At 36.6% G+C, this 25,335-nt stretch overlaps 2 protein-coding genes across 5 annotated transcripts in view; one reads left to right on the top strand and one right to left on the bottom strand.

Annotated features, from left to right (window-relative positions):
- Positions 1-299: 299 nt before the first annotated feature.
- Positions 300-2,632, top strand: LOC115440577 (peroxisomal membrane protein PEX16). The gene has a single exon (XM_030164948.2). It carries the CDS (start codon positions 520-522, stop codon positions 1,507-1,509), a length of 990 nt encoding a protein of 329 aa, XP_030020808.2. The 5' UTR covers positions 300-519; the 3' UTR covers positions 1,510-2,632.
- A 3,536-nt stretch (positions 2,633-6,168) lies between these two features.
- Positions 6,169-25,335, bottom strand: part of LOC115440547 (tyrosine-protein phosphatase non-receptor type 61F) — a 73,844-nt gene continuing 54,677 nt past the window's right edge. Inside the window, exons 4-9 of one of the 4 annotated variants that reach the window (XM_037443780.1) lie at positions 21,894-22,119; positions 17,642-17,791; positions 17,078-17,282; positions 14,795-14,930; positions 14,059-14,172; positions 6,169-8,296 (exon numbers count right to left, since the gene is read on the bottom strand). In XM_037443780.1, the coding sequence (XP_037299677.1) occupies positions 8,254-8,296; positions 14,059-14,172; positions 14,795-14,930; positions 17,078-17,282; positions 17,642-17,791; positions 21,894-22,119 (874 nt within the window). In that variant the 3' untranslated portion in view covers positions 6,169-8,253. Of the gene's footprint in view, positions 8,297-12,427; positions 14,173-14,794; positions 14,931-17,077; positions 17,283-17,641; positions 17,792-21,893; positions 22,120-25,335 lie in introns of those variants that run through there. The other 3 variants (XM_037443778.1, XM_037443779.1, XM_030164907.2) reach the window with 3 other exon arrangements.

Raw genomic sequence — 25,335 nt, forward strand, 5'->3', positions numbered from 1 at the left:
TGTATGTAGTAAACTTAGGTAATTCTTTAAAAATAGCCTGCTCTGTCAGCCTTGCATAATCATTTCAAGTAGGAAATATTTATTCAATAGAACCAGTCGCAAAATAACATAGACTTTCTTCATATATTTTATTCGCAATAAAATGGAAGATAGTTTGTACTTATAAGTATTCGTAAAACAGATCCTACAACAAATGTACTAAAAGTAAATTACTAGGACTCCAATTTGTGAGAGATGTAATATATATATTACTGAAATATCACAATACTTTGGTAGATTTTTCATGCGATACTGGTTACCCCAAGTACCGACTTCCGACGACGAAGTGCAAAAGTCGACTGTCAAACATTGTAACTTTGATCAAAAATTTAATAATTTGTTTTTTAATTCCAATGAATTTATACAATGTTCATAAGTCGCTAATAATATAAATTTATCACATTTCCCGCGCGTAAAAATAAGTGGAGAAACGTTAGAACTTTGATTTTACCATAAAACAACACATTTACGTGCGTCACAATGAGTTCAAGATTAACATTTCAAGAGATATTCACAGCTTACAAGAAATGGGTGATCAATAATCCCAATGTAGTGACTGACGTTGAGACTGTGGCGACGTGGTCGTCGTATTTCGTAGCCGGGAAAATAAATAAATCACCATTAGTGTCAGAATTTATTTACACATTGTCGAAACTTTTGTCACTGTTCAACGACCGGCTGATACGTGAGGCTTACGGCACGCAGTTGCACTACTACGGGCTCCGCGAACAGATCAAGCTATGGATGACGATATTACACTATTGCGAGGTATTTGTAGAACTTTTTGTAAGAGACAAGTGGGGGAGCAAGGGTAAATGGACAGTAGCCACCGTCCTGCAGCTGTTTAAGTGCTCATCGGCATTGATTTTGTTGTATAGGTTTAAAGAGTTGCCAATATCGCACCCTCCAATCGCAGCATTGCACAGAAAGAATTTTATGGAAGGCAAGTTAACAGATGAGAATACGAATTCTTTTTTCACGTTGCGCAGATCTGGACGTGTTGTGAGGCGGGTGGATGGCGCTCCGCCCGTTGCTTTCAGGGACTGGGAGCCAGTTAGGATCAAAGATGACAGACCTTTACCAGAAATAGAGACCAATGACCTGGTACTAGCAGAGACGCTACATATTATGAAGCCACTGTTGCATTTAGGTGCGATGAGGGTGTTTGGAACTAAGGCTTGGAAACAATGGCTCATTGCACTTGGTCTTGACATTGCAAGCATGAGGATTTACAATAGGTACATGAAAGACCTTTCATTTGACCAAAGACTAGAGATCAGCCGGAGAAAGTTAAGTTTGGTCCTATATTTACTCAGGAGTCCAATGTATAATGGTTATTCAAAGAATATAATAGAAAATATGTTGACGACCATGTCACGGCAGATCCCTATGATGTCATTCATTTGTGGACCGATCATCCAGTACTTAAACCACTGGCAGGAAATTTACTTCTACATGTGGGCGTCATAGTTTAATGTAAGTAGATATTATACTGGTATGTATGTGTTGGTAAACTGAAACATCAAGTTTTTTAAGGCTACCTAAAATTGTCATACTTGTTCATAACTTCAATCAAATTCATAACTTGTTTCTTATCCTCGTTCTGGCTGCAACAACCAGCCTTCCTTCAAGCTTCATGCTGAGTTTATTAGTTTTCTATATAATGTAAAAATCAAAACTAAATTCCAGTCATAACTCTTATTATGATGTGTATTCACAACAAATCGGTTATTAGAAGGCAAGGTCTTCGTAAACACATTTATAAAATGTATCTAGTAAGACCAATGGATATAGCATCCAGATTAGGTGGTCCCTTCAAAGTCACCATAAGTCATTATGATTACACATCCTATAAACAAAGAAACAACAAGATATTTTCCAACTATATTAAAAGTATAAATATAAAATACAGAGAATATATTGGCATAAATAAAAGTATAAATAAAAGTATGCTTTATTGATGCAAAAAATGTGGTATATTTCAATGATATTCTACCTAAATTTGCATTTAATGGACTCAGGGCAGCTCTTCACACGGTGATCATTTGTATGTCTACAAAATATACCATTTATCACATTTTTTTCTTACTTAAGTCCTTCTATGTACTTTAGAAGGACTTAAGTACGCAATTTATCAACACATAAACCAGAAAGAATTATATATTTATAAACAAGGTTATAGTTTTTTATAATACCTATTGCATACATTTGAGAGTGCATTTTAACTATGTTGAAAATGTGTCCTTATTAATAATTAATTTATGATACAACATTTCTTTATCTTATCTGGAATAGCTTCAGTGATATGTTATATAATTTTAGATTAGAATTTTTCTACTTCTTTATTGTATTGCCAAATTACTATATAAACAGATAGCGAAATATAATGCACTTGGATCAGGGAGGTACTATTATGTAATAAATGTAACTTTAATAATTGTATATGTTAAATATGTATTCCGTAGTTGTGAGAGCAAGGATGACCTTCTGTGTTCTACGTTAAGGGGCCCCTTTTCCTGCACTGAGCCCTTAAAGTTATTGCTTTAATATTTAAATCCTACAGCTACTTTCAGACATTAAACTACATAGTTAATTATAAACCTAACATCAGGCCAAATTTTTGCTCCATAAGTTATTACCAATGGGTAACAATTGCTGTCTTATTTTACACATAGGTCATTCATTATGAACAAGAGGTACTAATATATATATTATAATTAATTCCCATCATGCTACATATACAGTTATGTGGGAAACATACTATTACAATTCAAAAACACCCTTGTACTGTTTAGTAATAAATAAAAGTGCTCAAAATGTTCCAACTAGTTTTCATAATAAATCTAAATAACTGAAAATAAATTGGTAAGGATAGGTTACTGGCTAATATGTATCTTTGATTGGTGTTTTTTGTATGAAAACTTAAGATACTATTATTAGTATGTAATAAGCATATTGTGCTTAATATTGTTTTAAATGATAAAAGTGATAGGAATTGCATGCATGTATTTCTTATATAGATTTTATTATGAGTAATATAACAATTGGATACTACCTGTTATAATCTCTAAACAATGATGCTTTGATCATCAAGTGTGATGCTATACTCGGTGAAACCTTGTACAAGTGGATTGCAGTGAAAGTTCAGCAGTGAGTTTAGTCTAGCTAACATATCTGAGGTATATTTTCATACCAATAAGCACACCACGAATTATGTAACATTAATTTTGTACTATGTTATCTTCTCAATTCAATAACTAAACTAAGCTGAGTTCTTGGTCAGCAATCAGATTTATATATTGTGTCAATAATGTCTACTATTTATTTAAATATCTCAACAAGAATTTACATAAAAGGCATATGTAATTATTTTATTACCCATTCCATTGGTTATGATTTTTAAATCTGTGAATTGTTAATAATGAAATTTAATAAGTTTATTATATTTATGAGAATATGCTGTGAATCATTATGTCTTTTTCAACAATTATGTATAGAATTTTAACAGATTTGTGTTTTATATGTAAGCTATAAAATTATAAGTCTTACTATATATAAACTGAATATCACTTGGTAATAAATACAATAACAATTACTGCAATAATCATATTGTAATATTACTCCTGCGCCTTGTGTTCAACCATCACTTGGTCGTCGGACTAATAGTTAGTGGTTGGACCCTGATAATGATAAATTTAATTTATTAAATATTTACCCTCACTTTATATGTGTAATTCGTTATATCTTGATGCATTGTTTGTATTCCATTGAATTTTGTGTTATGCCTTTTATATATTAAAAAAGAAGGATTAGGCTCCATACATATCATCCAGATACATTATCTTCAAAATTCCCATAGGGACTTTCATTTCAAGTAAGAAGATTCTTTACCATGACCGTGTCCCGAACAAATCATAATGTACCACCCCTCTTCTTCAAAAGTTATCAGGTACATGTCCTACACTGGAATCAAACACTCTGTCATTTTTTGGCTGTCTAATTATTCCATAGTAGACTAATTAATGGAGATAATTGGATACAAAATTTTAACATGTATGTAAAATCATGTGATGTTGATCTTAAATATTACATTCCTTTTAACTTTACTATTATCTTTTTAAATCTTTATTTATAGTATTTGCATGCAATGCAAAACCGTCGACATTGTGCAAGATATTGATAAAATAGAACCTGTCTTACTGATGTATTATGGATCCAACTTGAAAGACGATAAACCTTTCTTTATTTTAATAACACTTTCAATAACATTAATGATAACTACTATGACTATTGCAACATAGTAGACTATAACCATTAAAAAGTGCTATTTTCTGTAAGTTATGTGACAGTGTTGCCATGACTCATGTTGGAAAGGTATTTTTATAAAAGTAGTTTGTAGTGGGTATCTTTGTGTATTTATTAAAAGGTGATGGATGTCACAAATATTTTAAGATAACAGTGGAAATCTTCAATATATTATGTTTTTAATCAATATAATGTTTTATTTCCAACCTTTTGCATTGTTATATTATATACATATATATTATTTTTTTGTCATTGTATGCAGATCATCTAGTGATCCTTCTGATGGTTGCCACTGGCCTACATGGTTAATTGCTGTGCAGACACAACACAAGCCACTTGTCTATTGTAGGATGCGTCCTATCTATACTGGGCCCTTATTCTCTATCTCACACGTTATTTTGACAGTGCGTAACAAGCACGTAACGCATCGCGTCGCGTTTAAGACAATAGAAATTGGCGTACAGAATATACTTTCCACGCTGATTTCACGAAGATAACGTAACGCGGCCGCGTTACGAGTTTACATTATCATAGAGAATAAGGCCCCTGAAGAATGTGATTATAATGTTCATTCTGTGGTATTTGGACATGGATATTAAAAAGTAGGAAGGCAGGGGGAAGAGCGGGACGTAGTACACCTTATGCAGTCGAGTAAAAATTAAATATAAAATGGAATTGTATTTTTTAAGTTCGAATAATGGCAATAATTTCGAATTGGTGATGAGGCTTTCATTTAGAAATATTTTTCGTATTATGGGATATTGCATTTTTTAAGATCTTTAGCTGTATCAAGGGAAGGGTGTAATTATATAATTTAGTTCTTTCTGTCATAGGATGGCCGAATACGCCATAAGAAAACCCACCAGGTAAAGACCAGTTAAATAAAAATATTATATTCATTTTTCAATGTTTTTAGGGGAAATACTATTCCAACCCAATAGTATTAGGTTGCCTTGTAAACCGACAGACATTAGTGATTGTGTAACGCGGATATTAGCTGAAATAAACGTTACGGTAATATTAGTAATGCGGAAAAACAGAGATAAATAGTGCGGCGAAAAACCAAAACCGCGACAATATCCGCAAAATAATTTTATTCGCGTAAATATAAAGAATCATTAGTGCGGCAGATGTGAATGTCTCAGAGAGGTGATACCGTAGTTAACATTTTCTGACTTTGGTCACTACCCACGACATTACACGAATCTTCTTTACTCTGCATCCCTGGCCTTAAGGTAAAGGCTTGCGGCGATCCTGGTGCTGTGCGTCTGTGGCAGCCTCCTCTACAGCACGTAGAACGCCAGAATCAGGTAGAATTGATACTGTACCACGTGTTAAGTCTGTGTGGGGTAGTCAGAAACATGCAGGGAAGGGACTGAAACGGTGGTGGAGTGGGACCGTGTAGAGGTTTAGGGAACTCAACCACAGCAGCACGAGTCACAGTTCACGTGGTACATCTACATCAGAGCCACAAATTACCTAAATGCGGGGTTCGTCCTTACAACCCTTGTATGAAAAAACGAGACATTCGCTATATAACCACATAGCGCCTTAGCTCCGTATTTATAAGTCAGCGGTATACTAGCGGAAGGAGTTTAGGGTCCGTGCACCTACACACACTCATTGGCGACGCGACTAGGTACTTGAAAATTATGTTATATATATTACCAAACTTCACATCAGTTTTACTTGTTTTTATTCGTGAATCGGACTACTTTGAGATACCTACCATTTAGATCATTTCTTCGAAATCACCATGTTCAATGCAGCTCGTATAACTGGCAGCAACTCCAAAAAACAAAATTATATGAAAGCAAACATCGATGAGGTGTTGATCGTAAACTCAACGTTTATTCCAATGAAATACACAAAGAGATGTAAATAACATCGAAATGTATACAATATGGGTGCTTGTACGCGCACTAATAGAAAATTACTTAGTGGGTAACTTTATATTCTTACGTTTTTAAGTGTTTACACATATCCCGTACGCACTGTTGGCTACATACGTGTGTCTATCCGCATTTGGCCAACAACACCACCATATAACCGTCACAATGTCACCAATTAGTTCAGATCAAACTTTACGAGATTATAGTTTTTATATCCCTACACACTTCCGTACACTTTTATAAATATATCCGTCTCTTTATTACGGAAGCTCGCCCGTCTTTTCATCGCGAACGAACTCGATATTCTAAGAATACTCGTTATTTTACTTGCCCGGTTTGTAGTTAGCCTGTGGCATATTTCAGGCGAGTCGCCTTAAGTGACTAAGTTCGGACCGGACGGGTAAAAGAGCGAGTATCGTTTACACTAACGCCACAAAACATTAATCTGGTGTAAAGTGCGACTATTAACTAACATCAGATTATAACAGTCGTCCATTCTGAAGGGGCCATCTGCATCGCCTTCAAAATCGATCGCTGCGGGCTAAGTCAAAATATACATACCGCTACGTATACCGTATACTTACGTCACTACTATAAACTAACAGAATGTTAAAAATATCAAGTACATGTAGTCAGTGACATCGAACGTTGTCAAATCGTTTATTAGTCATAGTCAATGCCACTTGAGTACAGTGGTCATGGGTCATGATCCTTCGAGCCAGATCTGGTTAGTACATTGTTAGAGATTGTTATGCATGGTATATGAAACACAAATTTTCTGAAGGTACATCAGTTGCTTTAGTAGTTCATTAGTCAGGTTAGGATGAGCAAGACCGCCGACCAAGTTTGATTAGCGCGGTGTTACAGATTTTTGTCAACGACACCTTGCATCAAATTTGCCCCTTCACACATACCTGGGCGGATGAAATAAGACCCTGGCGCTTTTAATTATCGACCGCATGTCGTTTACTGTAAGCGCTGAAATCGGTCTGCTGTATCCGCTAATTGTATCGAGTGGGCAACCAATATTATGGTTCAGGTCTCGTGAAGAAGTATGCCATTTGTCGCGCTGATTAAATCAAAAATGGTATAGCAAATGGAAAAGGATGAATGGACTAAAACAAATCAAACATTGATATATTAGGCATCGAGTATGCAAACTCCTTTTTAAAGTCGAAATAAGTATAGGCAGTGTACTGCAGGTAATCACTACTAAGCAACTCGATGCTATGCGACAAAATGTCATAATACTCCCATATCTTGTGTTTCATATATCACATATTCCATTTAAAACATATTTACATTAAACGCAATTAGTTATTACATACGTACAACATATCAATTAAGATATATAGGTAAATATGCCTCATACACATATATCTATTACAGTATGATAAAAGTTAAAAGGAAAAATAAAAGTAAATAATAATAAAATAAAAATATATTTAAATAAATACGATAAACGAACAATGTCTTTCCGTTTTTCGTGTTAGGGTGGCGACACACTGAGTTTATTATACATGTTTTAGTAATAATTTTTTAAGAGCCATTACATTTTGACTTTTCCAAATACAACGTTAAAGATAATTAAGTTAAAACATTGATTCAATTTTAAAGTCAAAATGCAATTACGCTCAAGTTCATTAAGTACTGCAGTGTCCGACAAGGCGCCTCGGCAATCTCCGCACTTCCCAAGTTTCACAAAAAGCCACAGCACTGGCTGTATTAGTCTAATTAAAGCACAGTGTTAGGTATTGCACATTAGTATTTCCTAAAGCCGCCGAAGATTGCCGACGCCGCAGCACTGTTTGTACTGGGGACGCACTCAGCGGCTCGTCACCCCAACCTGTCCATTTATGTTACATCCATCGTTACAAGTCAATTATAACTAATTGTTAACAGTCTCTCTCACTGCAGTGCCGATGACGTCATTTCTAACAATAGTGACGAGACTATCTTATGACGATATGTCGATGTCCGCTGTTAATATATCGACCTTTATAATCGACCTACGCCCTCAGTCTTCGCGCTTTTTCGCGAACCGCTTATTGCATTTAAACCTGAAATAACAAACCGGGATACATTAGCGATCATTCGACGTCATCCCGCCTCGCATACATGCATACGTGTATTAACATTATTTATGCTAAATATTCATCTAAAACACGTGTACCAATATTCTGTAAGTATTATTGGCCGTCGCATATTTATAATCCCGGCAGCACGTCGCCTCAACGTAAAGAATTGAACTTAGCCGCATCAGGCACTGTACATTTAACGCATATTGTATCGTTCGTTTCGATATTAGAATTTTAAATCGACATTATCACGCCGATGCAATATACAAAATGCACAGTATACCACACCGGTTGATATCAATCCCTTATCTTGACGTCACCTGGCGCCCGAATGATAAGTGTGCGACAACTTTATCGTGAATAATATTTACTACGTAAATAAGCTCGTATTCTGTTAACGCGCGCGTCTATTGTTCACTGTTTCATCATTATTGTAAGCATATAGCTCACTCTACTACGGTCGATCAAGATTATATTAAAAATCCAAATTTCCATCATGGCCGCCATCATGCCATTAATTTCGTTCAGCGCAATATACTAAGTACTCCGTAGTCGAGCTATTGGATTAGTAAGTAAAGTAATAAAAAATACATTATTAAAAAAGTTAACTTAACCGGGCAGTACAATAGATAGACAACCGAATATATCTAATGACTTTATAAGACAATGTTACGGCCATATCGTCTAATGCACACGGTCACATGGACGTATCATTTAATATGCGGTTCAAATCAGAAGATAAACACACGCCGCCATTTTGTTAGCTATTCGTAGGCAACTTCACGGCGTGTTGCTACCAAAAAATTTATTGTAGTAATGTGACGTATCCCAGTGTCAGTGATTACTAATAATTTATATTTATTTGTTAATATTTCAATGATCTTTGCATAAAATGTTTGATAATTTTATTATTGGGTGAATAATAAAATTAATAATAAATAATAATAACTGTTAATCAGAAGTCGGATTGTCAGACATTCGCAAATTAATAATGATTATTTAATATATTATTATATTATATTTAACATATATATTTTTACGCAAAATAATTATTTTGCCTCCAAGAATACTATGTTTACCTGTTACATAAGTTATTAACGTTACAATTGTCAAGTACAGTGTGAAGTTCTTGCGGTCGCGGTTATCTTCTTATTTAAATCGAATATTGTTCGTAAAGACATTTGCCTCCGATTTGTTTTAAAACTTATAGGACTTTTTATTTAGAGGTTAGTTCTAGGGTAAATGCATCAAAGTTTATTTTTCAATATAACAAAGTTAACATAAAACATACAAATAGGCGACAGAGTCTATCCGAAACGGCCTTTGTCAGTATACGATGAACTTGTGAACTGCTTTATAAATGGATGGGGGGAGAATGGCGATAGAAAGCTGAAATTATTACTATTTTTATATAAATATCTTTTTCTTCATTGTGCTGGGTTTATCAATCGCAATATTTATTTAAGATATTGTGTGCTCCAAGTACTCGAACATAGTTTATACTTATTTATTTCTCATCGAAATATTGATAACATTTCTTTAGCATTTTCAAAGCCATTTATTTTTAGCGATCTTCATGGATCAAATTATTTTGGCATATACAAAAAAAAAAACGAAAATTACTTGAAAAATATTTTCCATGTCAAACAATAATATTCGTGACTATTAATCCATTAATTCCAAAGTTAGCCAGTATACTCGGTCATGTATAAGTTATAGAATAGGCATGACCTCCCGTGCCCCCTCCCGCCATCCGTTTGATGATATACGTATTTTAAAACACAGCTGTCGTTATCTACATTTCACGATATCTCACATCAACACTATTAGTATCAATAAAGGAGACGAAGAACTAAAAAAACAATAAAAAAAATATATGACCGTCAAGAGATTTATCAGTCATTTTTAGACATTCTTCCTGAATTCTACTTAAAGGAACACATTTTTGGCCGAGTAGCAGTTGATTTGCTCAATATAAATCGTAGTAAAGTTTAATATTGGTGTTTTGTACAGTTGAATCATTATAATTAATTATTATTGTGCTATGTGTTTCTATAATGGGTTTACGAACCGCAATGAGATTTTTCTTATGATGCGATATAACGGTGGTATTTACAAAATATGTACAAAAATATAGAAAAACATGATTTTAAAAATAAAAAATTAGATAACTAATGATTTTAATATTCAAAATATGATATTTATAATCTATTTAAAATATAATTTAAAATAAACAACTTAAAATTTACTACTAACGCCTATCAAAACCATTTGATACTGCCGTCCTTATTGTATGCGCAAACATTACTATGTTAACTATTGGAAGCCCAAAAATCATACACAAAAACATCCCTTTGTCCCTATCAATAACCATTTCTCTTAGCATGCAATGTATAACCTCCACAATTATCTAATACGTGCATTACTAATTTAAAAATCACTTAAATATAAGAGTGAAACTGATCCATAAAGACTTTTATTCTAAGACACCTCCTACTCCTATTGTATGCTATAATATCTCATGGTCAACAATCGGTCATAAACAACAACATTGTAGAAAGATTGTGGTTTAGACTGAATTATTTTATAACATTTATCGATACGATAATGTCGATGTGAAACTATCGATGAAAAAAATATTTATCATACTGTCCTGACTGCTGTGTTTTAATACAAAAATCGACTTTAATGGGGAGCTTAACCCAATAAAAATGCTCAACACCGCACGACTAGTAAAAAAAAAATACGTGAAATTGATTTTAAGAGTATATTCGTTGGTTTATAAGGCAGTGCCGATATATAGGTTAATCGATTACGAAATAAATAAATTGGAGTCAATTATAAATTGGGAAAATAACAATGTGAAAATATCGATTCATGATTCTAATCCTCGATAACGCTAGTGTTGTACTATCGATTTGGGGAGTAACACTATTAAAAAATCAAATATAAATAATTAACAATGAATGCTATGCATTGTGATTTACCTATTATCAAGAAGTTCTTGCTTTTCCGCTTTTTATAATAGATTAATGACACGTTTTTGTTTAATTACGTTTTGACATATACGATCGTTTTTATATACAAGTGGACATGTGTCACTCATCTCATAGAACCACTAGATATGTAAATTAAAAGGAGCCACATGACACTGCGCATCATAAGATGTTAGATATTAGGTCTAATAATCTATACTATTATATAAAGCTGAAGAGTTTGTTTGTTTGTTTGTTTGTTTGTTTGTTTGTTTGAACGCGCTAATCTCAGGAACTACCGGTCCAAACTGAAAAATTCTTTTTGCGTTGGATATCCCTATGTTCGTGGAGTGCTATAGGCTATATATCATCACGCTATACCCAATAGGAGCGGAGCAGTAATGGCTAATCTCAGGAACTACCGGTCCAAACTGAAAAATTATTTTTGCGTTGGATAGCCCTTTGTTCGTGGAGTGCTATAGGCTATATATCATCACGCTATACCCAATAGGAGCGGAGCAGTAATGGCTAATCTCAGGAACTACCGGTCCGAACTGAAAAATTCTTTTGCGTTGGATAGCCCTTTGTTCGTGGAGTGCTATAGGCTATATATCATCACGCTATACCCAATAGGAGCGGAGCAGTAATGGCTAATCTCAGGAACTAGGAGTTTGAACTGAATAATTCTTTTTGTGTTGGGTAGCCCTTTGTTCCTGGAATGCTATAGGCTATATATATCATCACGCTATGCCCAATAGGAGCGGAGCAGTAATCGCTAATCTCAGGAACTACCGGTTCGAACTGAAAAAATATTTTTGTGTTGGATAGCCCTTTGTTCCTGGAGTGCTATAGGTTATATATCGTCACGCTATGACCAATAGGAGTGGAGCAGTAATGAAACATGATGCAAAAACGGAGACAATTTATTAGTTTTGAGAGCTTCTGTTGCGTGCGCTGCGTAAACGGTTAAAGTTATGCAACAATAATGTATGACGGGAATGTTCCTCTTAAAAAGTTCTACAAAAATATATCATAAAACAAAATCCCCCGCTGCATCGGTCTGCCCAAACGTGTTAAACTCAAAAACTACCCAACGTATTAGGATAAAATTTGGTATGGAGACGGTTTGAGACCCTGGGAAGAACATAGGCTCCCGGGAAAATATATAGCGTGACTTTTATAACGGAAAACTTTAGCCCGAAAAACTTTGTAACGCGGGCGGAGCCGCGGGCAAAAGCTATCAGTTAATAAAAAAATCTGTTATAAATAACGTGCACTACATGAATAGAAATAAATTCCCTTCATTTATGTTTTATTTTTTCTTTAAAATCCATAATCCGAACATTGCAACAATTCGAGGCCCTCTAATTTTTATAGTGCCGGATTAGTGAGACTACTGAAGTTATGACGTCAATAAATGATATGGACTGAGCCTATATTCCCTTCAGTCGTGACGTATTTCAAGCATGTTAATATCGAATGGAACAAGATGGTCACTTTTTGATTTATCCAAAGCACTATTAATAACAACCTTATATTATAATTCATAAGATACATATTTGTGTGACCACACATGTATTAAAGCTTAATATAATTACTATGATTATATTTAAATCATTTGTTAATAATAATAGAATTCTATATATAAAAAAAACATGAAAGCATGGTTATGTTTTTGTGGACCTGCAACAAAGTAGGATTTACTGTATTTGTTCCCATATGTAAGACTAGGTGATATAAATTTTGCGTTGTTAAATATCACAAGCAAAATAGTATTTACTGTGTGATAAAATTATCGTGTCTTGGTTTTTGGTAGCAATTTTGTAGCTATTTCAAAGTTAAGACCATCCTGAACCTTATCGAATCTTTTGAGTATATTATTTTGGGGATTTCTTTTTAAAATCGTCATGGGAAGCGATTTAAAAAAAAATAGCGATATAAACTCTAATAGTCCGTATACAACTCGATAGAATTTATCACGCAATCCGACATATTATTATAAAAAATATCGAAAAACGGACGTTAGTAGCTAACGAAGATATTAATAATTGGAGGGCATCGCGACTATATTGTCGATACGACACTCTGCATTAACCAAATGAATACTTTATGTGTGAAAAAATATAAAAATTTTATAATTCTAATGTAAGGCTAAGAGATTAACTAATAATGTTTAAAAAATAATATCGACTACACCGGTATCGCATCTCTCTCTGTTATCGATAGTCGACAAACGAAGCGTTCGGAACGCGTTCATCGAACTGATTAAATTAATTTTAGTACTTTTAATAAGTAAGAAAAGAAAAATATATACTTGAAGCCAACGACAATCGATGTTCATATAAGCATTGTATTGGCTACCGTTGCTGCCTCGATGGTCGACGTCGACCGATACTACTCGGTGGAAAAGTTAATTCAAACGCACGGTACCTAAAGCGTATAAGTGAACCCCACGGTCACGCCTCATACAGGCGCTGTCGAGGTCCTGGCTGATTGGACCTCCATAACAGCCCTACAAGTCTCGATAGACTGATGTCATTGTTAGGAGCATTCAAATTTTTAAGACTCAACCTAACAACATCAAACAAGCCTACAATGTCTAGTCGAAAACTTATTTAAAGCGGTCGTTATACTCTCAATAATGTAACATGTAACTGTGCGGGCGTGGTGCGGGGGCGCCCCATTAAAGTCTAATGTCTGACGTATGAGTAGATGACGATGCCGGCCAGCAGGCAGCCGAAGGTGATGGCGACGGGTTTGTACAGCGACCTCTTGATGGCGTGCCACCGCTCGGCGTCGCGCGCGCGCCGCTTCATGCCGGACACGCGCTCGGCCAGCTCGCGCGTGCGCCGCCGCCGCAGCGTCTCCGCCGGCTCCGCGCTGCTGCAACGATACGCAACGCATGTTATACCAGGGCACATATTACACAACATTACATTTTATATTAAACTAGCGACCCGCCCCGGCTTCGCACGGGTGCAATGCTGATACTAAATACACTACAGAAAAACTGTGAACGTTGTATATAAAAACATAGCGGCCCGCTCTGGGTTCGCACGGGTATGACATAACAAAATAACAGTATTTCTCCACTATTTAATGGATGTTATTATACATATAAACCATATCGGTAACAAAATCCTGTTTTACTCTTTGCATATTTACATCATTCTGTTGTCTGTCAGTCGTGAAAACTTGTTAATTGGATTAACTAAAACTTTAACATTGTTTAAAAGGCCTACCAATATTTGTCCTCCTTAATATGCATTTTATATGACAAATAGATAGACGAAAGCCCAAAACCTCTGTGTACATTTCAGAGGAGATCCGAGCTTATTAGTAAGTTATTTCATAATATGCAGTTGATACTATTATAAAATACACAAACTGCTGAATTCATTTAGATGAAATTTCGAACCCGGATCAAGTTCTGGATTAACGTATACGGGCTTCTTTTATATCCGACCATTACCAAGTAAAACTGAATATTCAGATAGATATTTACCTCTCTGCGGCTACGACCGTCGGCTCCTCGTCTTCATCGTCGGCGGAGGATGCGGGCGAGCCGTCCATGGCCGGCGGCGTCGGCGGGCACTCGTCAGAGCTAGATGACTCCGCGGTCGCCGCAAGATTCATATTACCTGGGGTGTATTGCACCGATAACATCCACGTGCCAAGCAGGTGTGCGGCGGCGCAACGTACCGGCCCGTTACGGACTATCCTTTATCACAAGCAGTCCGAGATAAATAATGACATGTGTCGAACAAAACGGGCGTACATTGCGCCGCCGTCTGCGCACTACGATTACATAATCACATTAAGTCCCGCAACAGGCGCCACGTTGGATAACCCTCCATGGGGTAAGAAACACATGACCTCATATCTAAATAAAGTTTCGATACAAAATGCGGTCGTTATTATAATTTAATATCGCCGTGTGCCTGTTGCAGGCGGCCCGAGCCATTCATGCATAAAACAAAATAATAACATTTATAGCAACATTTATTATCAGGGGTAGATCAGGAAGAAGGGACAGGAAATACTGAAATTTGTACTTCCTTAGGCCAATATAAGACAGGTATGATAGTCAAGAGTATCGCGTGTGAATGAAGCGATCTGAGGAAGAACCATGGCGGGAATCAGTAAATTGAAGAGATGAAGAAGATTGTCGCAAATTCTAAATAGATTCGGTTTCCGTTGATGATATGGACACGTATGAATGAATCCGAACGAAGCGTTCTACGAACGCCGTCAATCATAGTCAAAATGGAATTCTTGAAGTAATCCAATTATCATTATATCTGGTACAACCAGCCATTCACACGCGTCCAGTTGCGCACACGCAGATGAATGGTAAGTGCAAGGAAATCGAATCGATTATGCATTCTCCACTATTCGTAGAGACCGATGGAAAATAAAATAATTTCTAGTGATTCATATCGAAAACCGCGCTTAAAATTTTGAGCGGATAAAAAGAAAATAAAACAACTGTGTGCCGGCTATCAATTTGATTTCTGACCCTTTCTTATGAGCTCAAGTATTTTTTCTACTTTGCGGGTCTGCTTTTTAAATATACAGTTCCAAAATGTTTTAGACTTCGATATGTCTAGTTGTAGCACCGAAAAGCGTGCACCTATAAAATATTGGCGTGCCTTTGATATTATAAATCACAGCCAGGGACGAATTCAGCACTTATTAAAGTGGGCCAAAACCACTCTTATGACATATTCTACATTGTCTTTAACGCGCGATTCTGAATAGATCAAACAGTATATTTACAAGGAAAGTACTGTAATAAGATATTTTTTTTATTAACAACGTAAAAAATTCGTGACTGCATCGCTGTTTATCCACTGTGTACCAGATAAACATTGGCTTTAGAGTTCGCACGCCGGTGGGTTTCGAGCAGCCCTTGATCTCCGTGGACCGTAAAAACGTTTACACAGCCCGATACGACCGTGTATGTACGACCGAAATAGTATTAAAATTCTAATTAAAAATTTATTTACACCACGCTTTCGCTGTGGAACACGTGTCATTTTAAAATAAGAATTTATGTTTCCCGTATATACGTACTTTTTCGGATCCCTTCATATATATATTTAATAAAAAAAAGCATTTTCAATACGCAACACGCGATTGAAATGCAAATTGACTAGATCGATTGACTAGAATAGTTTTTTTTTTTTATTTTCTTCCCAGTGAATGTGAATTAAATAATATAACTTGAACATAAAAATAAGCGAAATAAACTATGTATAGAATGCTGTTTTGAATGCGATGTGCGATTAATGTGTTTTTGTCAAGAGTTATAAATGGAAATAAAAAATAATCTGTACATTTCGAAATTTGGAAAATGAATTTAGATTTTTCATAAATAAGCCAATTGGGTGAAGCTAAACAAATCGAGAAACGATTGAAAATTCATCGGCAAGCAACAACTCACAACCTAACTTACAAGATATCAATATCTGACATAATTATTATTTATTTCTAATAAATATTATAATTAATCACTAACTATTAAAGTCCTAGATATTGTCTTAAAATTTCTGCATTTGTATCAGGGTGCTAACTCTTAAAGATTATAATAAAAATGACTAGAATAACGTCGATGAATTTCCAACACAGTTTCGCAAGTGAGTGTCCGGTTAGAACACTTAGAAAGTGAACCATGTCCTGGTTCGAAGCCGCCCATACAGGCGACGAATGATCGACTCTTCCTGCTGGGGCGCGGACGAGGGCGGCGGGGTCGGGGGCTGCGACTTGTCTCCTACGGAAAGCTTACCAAGAGAGATACTGGAGGGAATGGCAGGGAGAGGCCGGGCGGGGGCGCGGCTAAGGCTCTCGGAGCGCGGCGGCGGCGGCGGCGGGGCCTCCTCCTCGGCGGGCTCCGCGGGGCCTGCGGACTCGGCGGCTGCTGCCGCGCCCTCCTCCTCGCCCTCGTCCGCCACGTTCGAATATGTGCTCTCGGCCATGCTCTTGTTTTCCTTCTGGGCCAAGGTAAGAGTTCATAAGTAATGTGATGTTGGCATTCGTTTACCATATATTTCCAGTTACAGCACCAGGGTTATTAACATAGTAATGTCATGTTGTTACTCAGTCTTACAAGGAACCGTGTACAAGTCAAAAACACTCCAGTTTTATAATTTTAACCGTACATCACATTCCTATCGCCTGTCACCAACCAGACACGTAAGGACAATTTATTGATCACGAAAATGATTCAGTGCAGGAATTGAACCTGCATTCTATTTCACAGGCTCACCAGGCTGCACCATGGCTGCTATCTAGTTAAACCAAGAACTTAAAGGACCTATAACAAATTCCTGACCAACATCATCAAACGTACCCAGTTAGGGTCGAGGCGCTTAGCGCCCTCGATGATGGCTTGGTACGAGAACCGCAGCTGGTCCGGCGTCTGGATCAGGCCCATGCGGTCCTTGCGCAGCTCCAGCAGAATTTCCTGAATGTTCACGCTGTCGCGGCCCTCTTTCTCAATCTGAAAACACAAGTATTGTGTGTGACAACATATTTTATGACGGTAAATGCAGGTATTAACACATTTTGTGTAGGAACGCGTACGTCTACACGTCATATTGCGGTCTGTACTCCAGAGCGTACAATGTTCCGAACCTCCAAGTAGTTTGAATCGGCTTGTGACATCAATTTATAATACTCTATTGTGTCATTCGTTTTGTTTTAAGTACTACATCATAGGGGGTCATTATCCCCGTGTCTAAATACCCTGCCGACGCATACGCATACACTTGGTAAAATGAACGCGATATCCATAGTCATTGTGGGTAACGGTATACAGTACATTGCCTATTCAATTGATCCCGTAACAGTGCGTCAAGCATGGAGATAAACTACTCTAAATCCACCACTATTTAGTAACAGTCTTTTACCCTGGAAAGGCGGATATACAATGTGATCATAGCTAATTAGAGAACGTTCCCATCAAGACTTGCAACTTGCAAAATTAGTGTTACAATAAAAAAGAAAGATATTATTATTGGGACAATGTCTGTATAAAATGTAATAAAAGGAAAAAAAATGTAAAGAAATATAACGCAATTCTACCCATTGTCTCAACAATGGGAACCCATTCAGCTCGTTGCTACAGTACCAGCTTGAAATACTGTAGCGCTGATGAACTGATACTGTAATGTGAATGATCCGGCAAATTGACTGAACCTGGTAAAATAATTCATACGTAATATTGACCGTTGATCAACGAGCGACGCTGTAGTAAATACACACATGTACATAGTATATAAGTCATGTAATGTATAGTATAATGAGTGCAGTCCAATAAAGAACCTAAAACCATTAACACGTCTCAACACATATATCCAATCTACCATGTTTTTTTTTAATTTTTTAAATACTTTATTACACACACACAAACACACACTACAACGCAGCGTCCCTCAACACTCGCCACAACTATACCAGTCTTACTGGATACCGGTTAATGGAACGTGACTAGATGCAACTAGGCGCGACGGGTTTCCCACAGCGCGCACGGTCGATACACAGACTTGTGAATATCCAGGAAATGTAGTGATGTATAGTTTAAATTATAGGCAGGTCATTAATAGTTGAGCATCTTTAAACGCCTATTTAATGAACGTGCTGGTCTTAAAGGTATATACGAAGAGGATATTTGCACAGCTTTAATTTTTGCTCAGGACACGAGTCAGTTTTTCATCTGGATAATTCAGATCATACTAACCATTGACGTATATTCTATAGACACGAACGTCTATATAAACTATTTGTTCAAAATCTGAACTAAAATGGCAACCAAAACATCACTGTTATAACCTATTTATTTGTTTTAAGCGGCGATAGCCTAGTTGGGTGCGGAACGGACTGCCAAGACGAATGTCCGCAGGTTCAAATCTGACTTTTCTAAAATCATGTGTGTATTCTTTGTGAATTTATCGTTCGCTTTAACGGTGAAGGAAAACATCGTGAGGAAACCGGCACATCTGAGAAGTTCTCTATAGGAATTTCGAAGGTGTGTGAAGTCTACCAATCCGCACTAGGCCAGCGTAGTAGACTAAGGCCTAATCCCTCTCATTAGTAGAGGAGGCCCGTGCTCAGCAGTGGGCAAGTATATAATACAGGGCTGATATTATTATTATTATTAATCTATTTATTCAATTAAATAATGAATAGTTTTACTTATTTCACTAATATTTTTCGTTCACATCCAAGTTTGCAGTTAGACTACCGTTTTGATATTATGAGCGCACTCCGCAAGCATTAATATTGACACCATACTAAAATCAGTTTGAATGGATAACAGTTCAATTCAATAGAACTCAGTGAATGTTGGGAACCAAACAATCACTGAGTTCTACTGAAAATCTAGTACCTAGTACATATATATCGATGATACTAATCCTTTCGAACTGACACAAGCGTCACTTACCAGAAAACGTCGATGAATAAAAAAAAAATGTCAAAGTAAATAATACGTGATAAAATCCGGTGAAATTTTTTTTTGAAACCATTCTGCAATAAAGTCAGTTTCACGGAAAAACAAATAGTAGCCTGTTTTTGTTGGCGTCCGTGGATTTATTTTTTATATCCTTTGCATGACAAGTACTCGGAATCCAGTATATTATTTTTAAAATTTAATATTCTATGGACAGTAAATTCTTAGTTTCAGACAGTATTTATAGTGAGAATTTGATAAAAATATATTTTTTTTATATGTAGTGCTTGGGGTTAATAAATATACCAAGTTTATTTTCTATCCCCTTGTGTGATAGGATCGGGCCTGCCTTCGTAAGGAACAAATTACAGGCATCTCAAACAAGACTTAGACAGTTCACCAGGGAATCCGTATAAAAAAATATCTACTCCTACATTGCTCAAAAAATGACGAAAAGTCAAAATATAAGATGTCCTTAAAAGATCGCTTGCGCTAGTCCTTGATGGCCGCACACACACACATACACTCTCGCATCCACGAGAACATACACTTACACAATGATACAAAACGTTTACGTCATAGGTATTACTTACGAGCCGTTCAATGTTTGACCAGGGCCCTTATTCTGTATGATAGTGTAAACGCGTAACGCGGCCGTGTCATGTTATCTTCGAGAAATGTGCGTGGAATGGTATTCTGTAAGCCAAATTTCTATAGTCCTAAACATGATGCGTTGTGTTACGTGCTTGTTACGCACTGTTAAAATAACGTGCGGGATAGAGAATAAGGCCCCAGCCGACAACTATTCTCAGAATTTATTAATCTTATCGACTTCAAAACCCCATTTACATTTTCATCATCTCTTATTATTTCATATTTATTATTATACTAGTTATGGTAACTGACAAGTGTTACTTAGAAAATGTACATAGTACATATTATATATCGATGAAGAAAATATAGTAACTTTCAATTAATTATAATATGTTTGCAGCCGAAATTGAATAAAATGATTTTTTGATTATTTTCCTGATTCTGACTGACTCATCCGGTTTTGATTCTTACGCCAGTTATCAATAGCACTGATGTTCGAGATGATCGTGGGTTTTGCCATCTAACGTCAGGTCTAGTGGAAAACCCATGGATTAGTAATGATTACACGGCATTTTTGAGGAAAACCTTCGCTGGTAATTCTGGGAAGCACACAGATGAGTATTAAATAGTGAACAATTAAAGTTTTATTTAGTACGGTTAGCAAAAAAAGTGCTTTCGATTTTAGCACTAGCTTTTGCACGCGGCTCTATGTCAGTTAAAGACCTTTATTTTGTTAATTTGAACATCACATTATTTAATAATCATTATTTTGTGTTCGTGTTTTTTGCTGTAGTAACTGAACGATTTTTTTTATTGATTTGATTGATGAGACGAGCTTGCCGTTCGCCTGATGGTAAGCGACACGACCGCCCATAAACAGTAACATCATCCAACACCTTCAAATACAAAGTATTGTTTGGTCGCTCACCATTCTGGGACATGATATGGTAAGTCTTATTATGTCCAGTAGTTACACTGATTACAATGTCCTTCAAACCGGAACACAACAGTGACTATACACTGCTGCTTGGCGACAGAAAGAGACATTGCTACCTACCCAGGCGGACTCTCACGTATGAGAGACCTCCCACCAGTAATATAATAAACAATCATAAAAATAATATTTTTGTTCAAAAGTTACATTGACTCATTATTATGGTATTTAACCGTTTATTAGTAAATTCATACGACCCGATTGTTTTTAGTATATCTTATTGTAATTGATTAAATAATCGTCCCCTACGCACATTAATGCTCACTGATGAACGTCAATCTGACGTATGATCTATTTGACGAATGATTAGTGTACATTTTAACTCGTCATAGCTTTATCATTTACATATAAACAAATATTCTGATTGCTCGTTTATAATGTCTTCAATAATGTCCTCTTCTCCAAAACCCGTTTCTTTTTTGATAATTATGAACTATTGGTGTAGAAGTTGTCAATTAAACCAGCCAAATAAATCTTCGAGAATATAATGAGACGTAGTCTATTGTCGGCAAAGATCGAAATCATTTATTGAAATCGGCGGCGAGACAATAATGTTCAACTCACGAGCACAAGGCAAGTGTCGACCAGGCAGAATGTTCCGGAGCGTCCGATGCCCGCGCTGCAATGGACCACGGGCGGGCCCACGTCGAGGTCCAGCGCGCCCACCTCGCGGACCTTCTGCAAGAACTCCAGGAACGCCACTGGCGAGGACGGCACGCCGAAGTCAGGCCATGTGGTGTAGTGGAATTGGATCACCTCGCGCGTCTCCAGGCTGTCGATGTCTTGGACCCTAGGGGCAGTTTGGTAAGGGTATTTTAGAGAACTACAATCATGTTGGTCTGGCAAGTCATCACACAACTCTGGAACATTTTTAAGGGGAATTATAGCAGATCTGAAAGTAAGATAAGAAACATTATTATGTGAATAATATGTTTGTGTGTATACAAGCATCACAGGCGTTAGAATGCAATGCTTCATCAAGCCAGTTTTTATTGCTAGTTACCCCTGATTAATTAAACCATTTGTACTTTACCTACCTCCACCGCATGTACATAAACAGGAAGTGCGCCTGTCTACCCACTGTACTGAACGAAACACATCGAACAACGCCATTACGTCATGATCAAAGCGCCTCATTTAGATAGATCGATAATTATTGTTAGCAATAGTAATACGTAATTTATTAAAATTACCCAGTCTAAACATGCGCAAAGGCAATTTTCGTCCGCGTAGATTTATACGACTCTTTTGAGAGTTGTTAAAAATACCGATAAAGTATAAGTTGGATTCGCTTACCGAGAGTTCTAGGTTATAGGTGAGGTATCTAAACAAGGTCATGGCCGGGGAGGAGGGGCAGGGAAGAGGCAGATGCAACCCCTTGAGATTCTAAAAATCTAATGAATTCACTAATTTATTACTAATATTCCATACGCTCAATTACGCTCTGCTCTATGTTATTGTTAAAGCGGGAGAGGCAAAGGGAGAGAGTGGGAAAAGATAATGTGATCTCGACTTTACCTACAATCCATACTTTTCTTATTATCTATATGAACTTACTCCTCCCCGCCCTTGGGCAATCGGCTGGCGACGCTCTTATATCTAAGTATATGTATATATAAGTTCAAAATATAAAACTATACTTTGCCGTCCGATCCTTAGACATAAACGGGTATTGCACAAACAGCAAATAATATGTTTGTAACGGTAAATTTGTTTATTCGTTATTAAAGTAAATTTAAATGAATTTAAGATTGTTTTCTTTATATGTGATGCAAGACATTGCTTCTTGCCAATTTTCATGATTCTATGTCAACGGGAATTACTTTATAGATAATTATTCGCTTGTCAAAAAATATGCGACATAAACGGTCATATCTTTTGTACGCGTTGACTTACAAGTATGTTTTTTTAACTACTGAAAGAGACAATAGACCCCAGTATCTGATATAAATTTCAACTTAATACCTCTGCGCGTTCTTGAGAAAAAGGGTCTTATTGGACAGACGGGCAACAAAACGATCCTATAAGGGCTCCTTTTGAATTAGGGAAACCCTAAAAACTATTAAAGCTTGCAATAACTGCTCTGTGTAAATGAGGGTTGAGACGTGCTTTATTTTTTCTAAGTTACATACATACATGCATAGTATCACGCTTCTATCCCATAGGGGTAGGCAGAGGCTATATAATGCCACTTTGCACGATTCTGGCATATTTCCCGCGCTTCCTGAACCACTATTTTTCTAAATTCTTAATACTATATTAAATTTGAAGAAGGAACCGCGTCCCTTAGACATCGCATCACAACGCACGTGTGTTCACCGTCCAGCGCTGCACATTACGACGTTGTCCACTCAAACAATATCGATCGCTGAAGGCTTTTTATCGTCCAATCTATATCAATGAGCCGAAGGTCGGCAGCGGCCGCGCTCGCTTCAATTGCTAGCCGTCTGTTAATTGCTTCATTCATGAATGGTGTTGCCAGGTGTAAAAAAAAATGCCCCGACGAATATTCTACTACAACGAATTACATAATATAAAAAATCCTTTTGAGTGTGAATTATAATTGGCATAGTTTACATTCGGGAAAAAGTTTAGTACCTCTTGCCTCTTTAAGTCTTGTGGTAGCTGTCCTCTGATCAGCTTGTTTTGTAATACATGGAAATAATTTACAACATTTAGATTCCATTATTAATTTAATATTTGTGGATACCTTTGGAATATTTTGAAATTGACTTGTGAACTAAAAGTGCGGAATTATTAACTGCAATTCAATTAACATGTTGAATAATCATATCAAAAATGTAAGCCCATGGGTGGACGGCGCTCTCACCACAAATTTCAAGAAATTTATCGAATCTTATCATTTTTCTTCAACAGCGTGTTCTCCAACTGGCAACACTATTTACGTGTGTCACGCGCTCACCGATACACTATTGCGTTTTAACGTTATACATTTATACGTTTTTTATCGAAGTACTTTAATGGCAGTCTTCTTTGAAATTGTCGCTTCGGAGGACACAAAAGCTTCGTGAAACGTTTTTTTGCAATTGTGTTTTTGTACGGCATGTAACGTTGCAAATACTTTCCATCGTTTCAAATGTAAATAAGCTAGCTCAAAATACCACACGCATCATCAAGGAGATTGAACCATCAGTACACATAGGAGACTTGAAAAAGCTGACAATAGTTTAGTCATGCAATTTTCAAAGTTTAGAAGTCATTTGTTGATCAGTTTTCCATTATATTCCTCCGATGAAAAATCTACACAGAGCCCCAGACCCCAGACCAGGGAACTGTGTTGCGGTTATCAATACCGAAAAGTTTCAATACAACTACAACAACCACTCTATTATGTGACGTTCTACCATTTGCCAACGCCCCCTCCTCCTGAGGCAATTCTTGTGCACGTGCACGCCCATGCACGGGGGACATTTGTCGTGGCCCTAGGCACACAGTTTAGTATGCATACCTCATGGTTGCCAATTCACATTGAGGCCTATAAGGGCTCGCGAACAGTTCCTACCCTTATCCCCTCCTCCCATCTTAAGAGGTTTCCTTATCCTTCCCCCACCTCCTTCTTTCCTTATCCTTCCTTCCCAACTATTACCTCCTAACTTTCCTCCTTCAACTTCCTGAAAAATATAAATTCCTAGTGCCCATGTCTTGAGCCCATCATTACGAATTTGTCTAATATGTAGGTACTGGCAATGATATTAACAACTATTTAATAAAAAACAATTAAGCTGCCAGGAAGCAACGCTTACGACGTATTTTTTACACGCTGTTTAAGTGCAATTAAAATGTGCACTAAACATAGTACAGTACGAATAAATCTATACTAACATTAGAGCTGAAGAGAATGAACGCGCTAATCTCAGGAATTGCTAAATCGTACTAGATTTTTTCACTAATATACAGTTATATTAGTCCTGGTGCTATAGAATATATTTTATTTCGAGAAAATATGCCAGGAAAAATTTATCACGCGGGCAGAGCTGCGAGCCAA

This window comes from Manduca sexta, chromosome 27 (assembly GCF_014839805.1).
Source record: "Manduca sexta isolate Smith_Timp_Sample1 chromosome 27, JHU_Msex_v1.0, whole genome shotgun sequence".
In the NCBI taxonomy this organism is placed as follows: domain Eukaryota; kingdom Metazoa; phylum Arthropoda; class Insecta; order Lepidoptera; family Sphingidae; genus Manduca; species Manduca sexta.

Excerpts from the sequence above, each read along its gene's own strand:
- LOC115440577 (XM_030164948.2), top strand. The coding sequence starts at position 520 with ATGAGTTCAAGATTAACATTTCAAGAGATATTCACAGCTTACAAGAAA.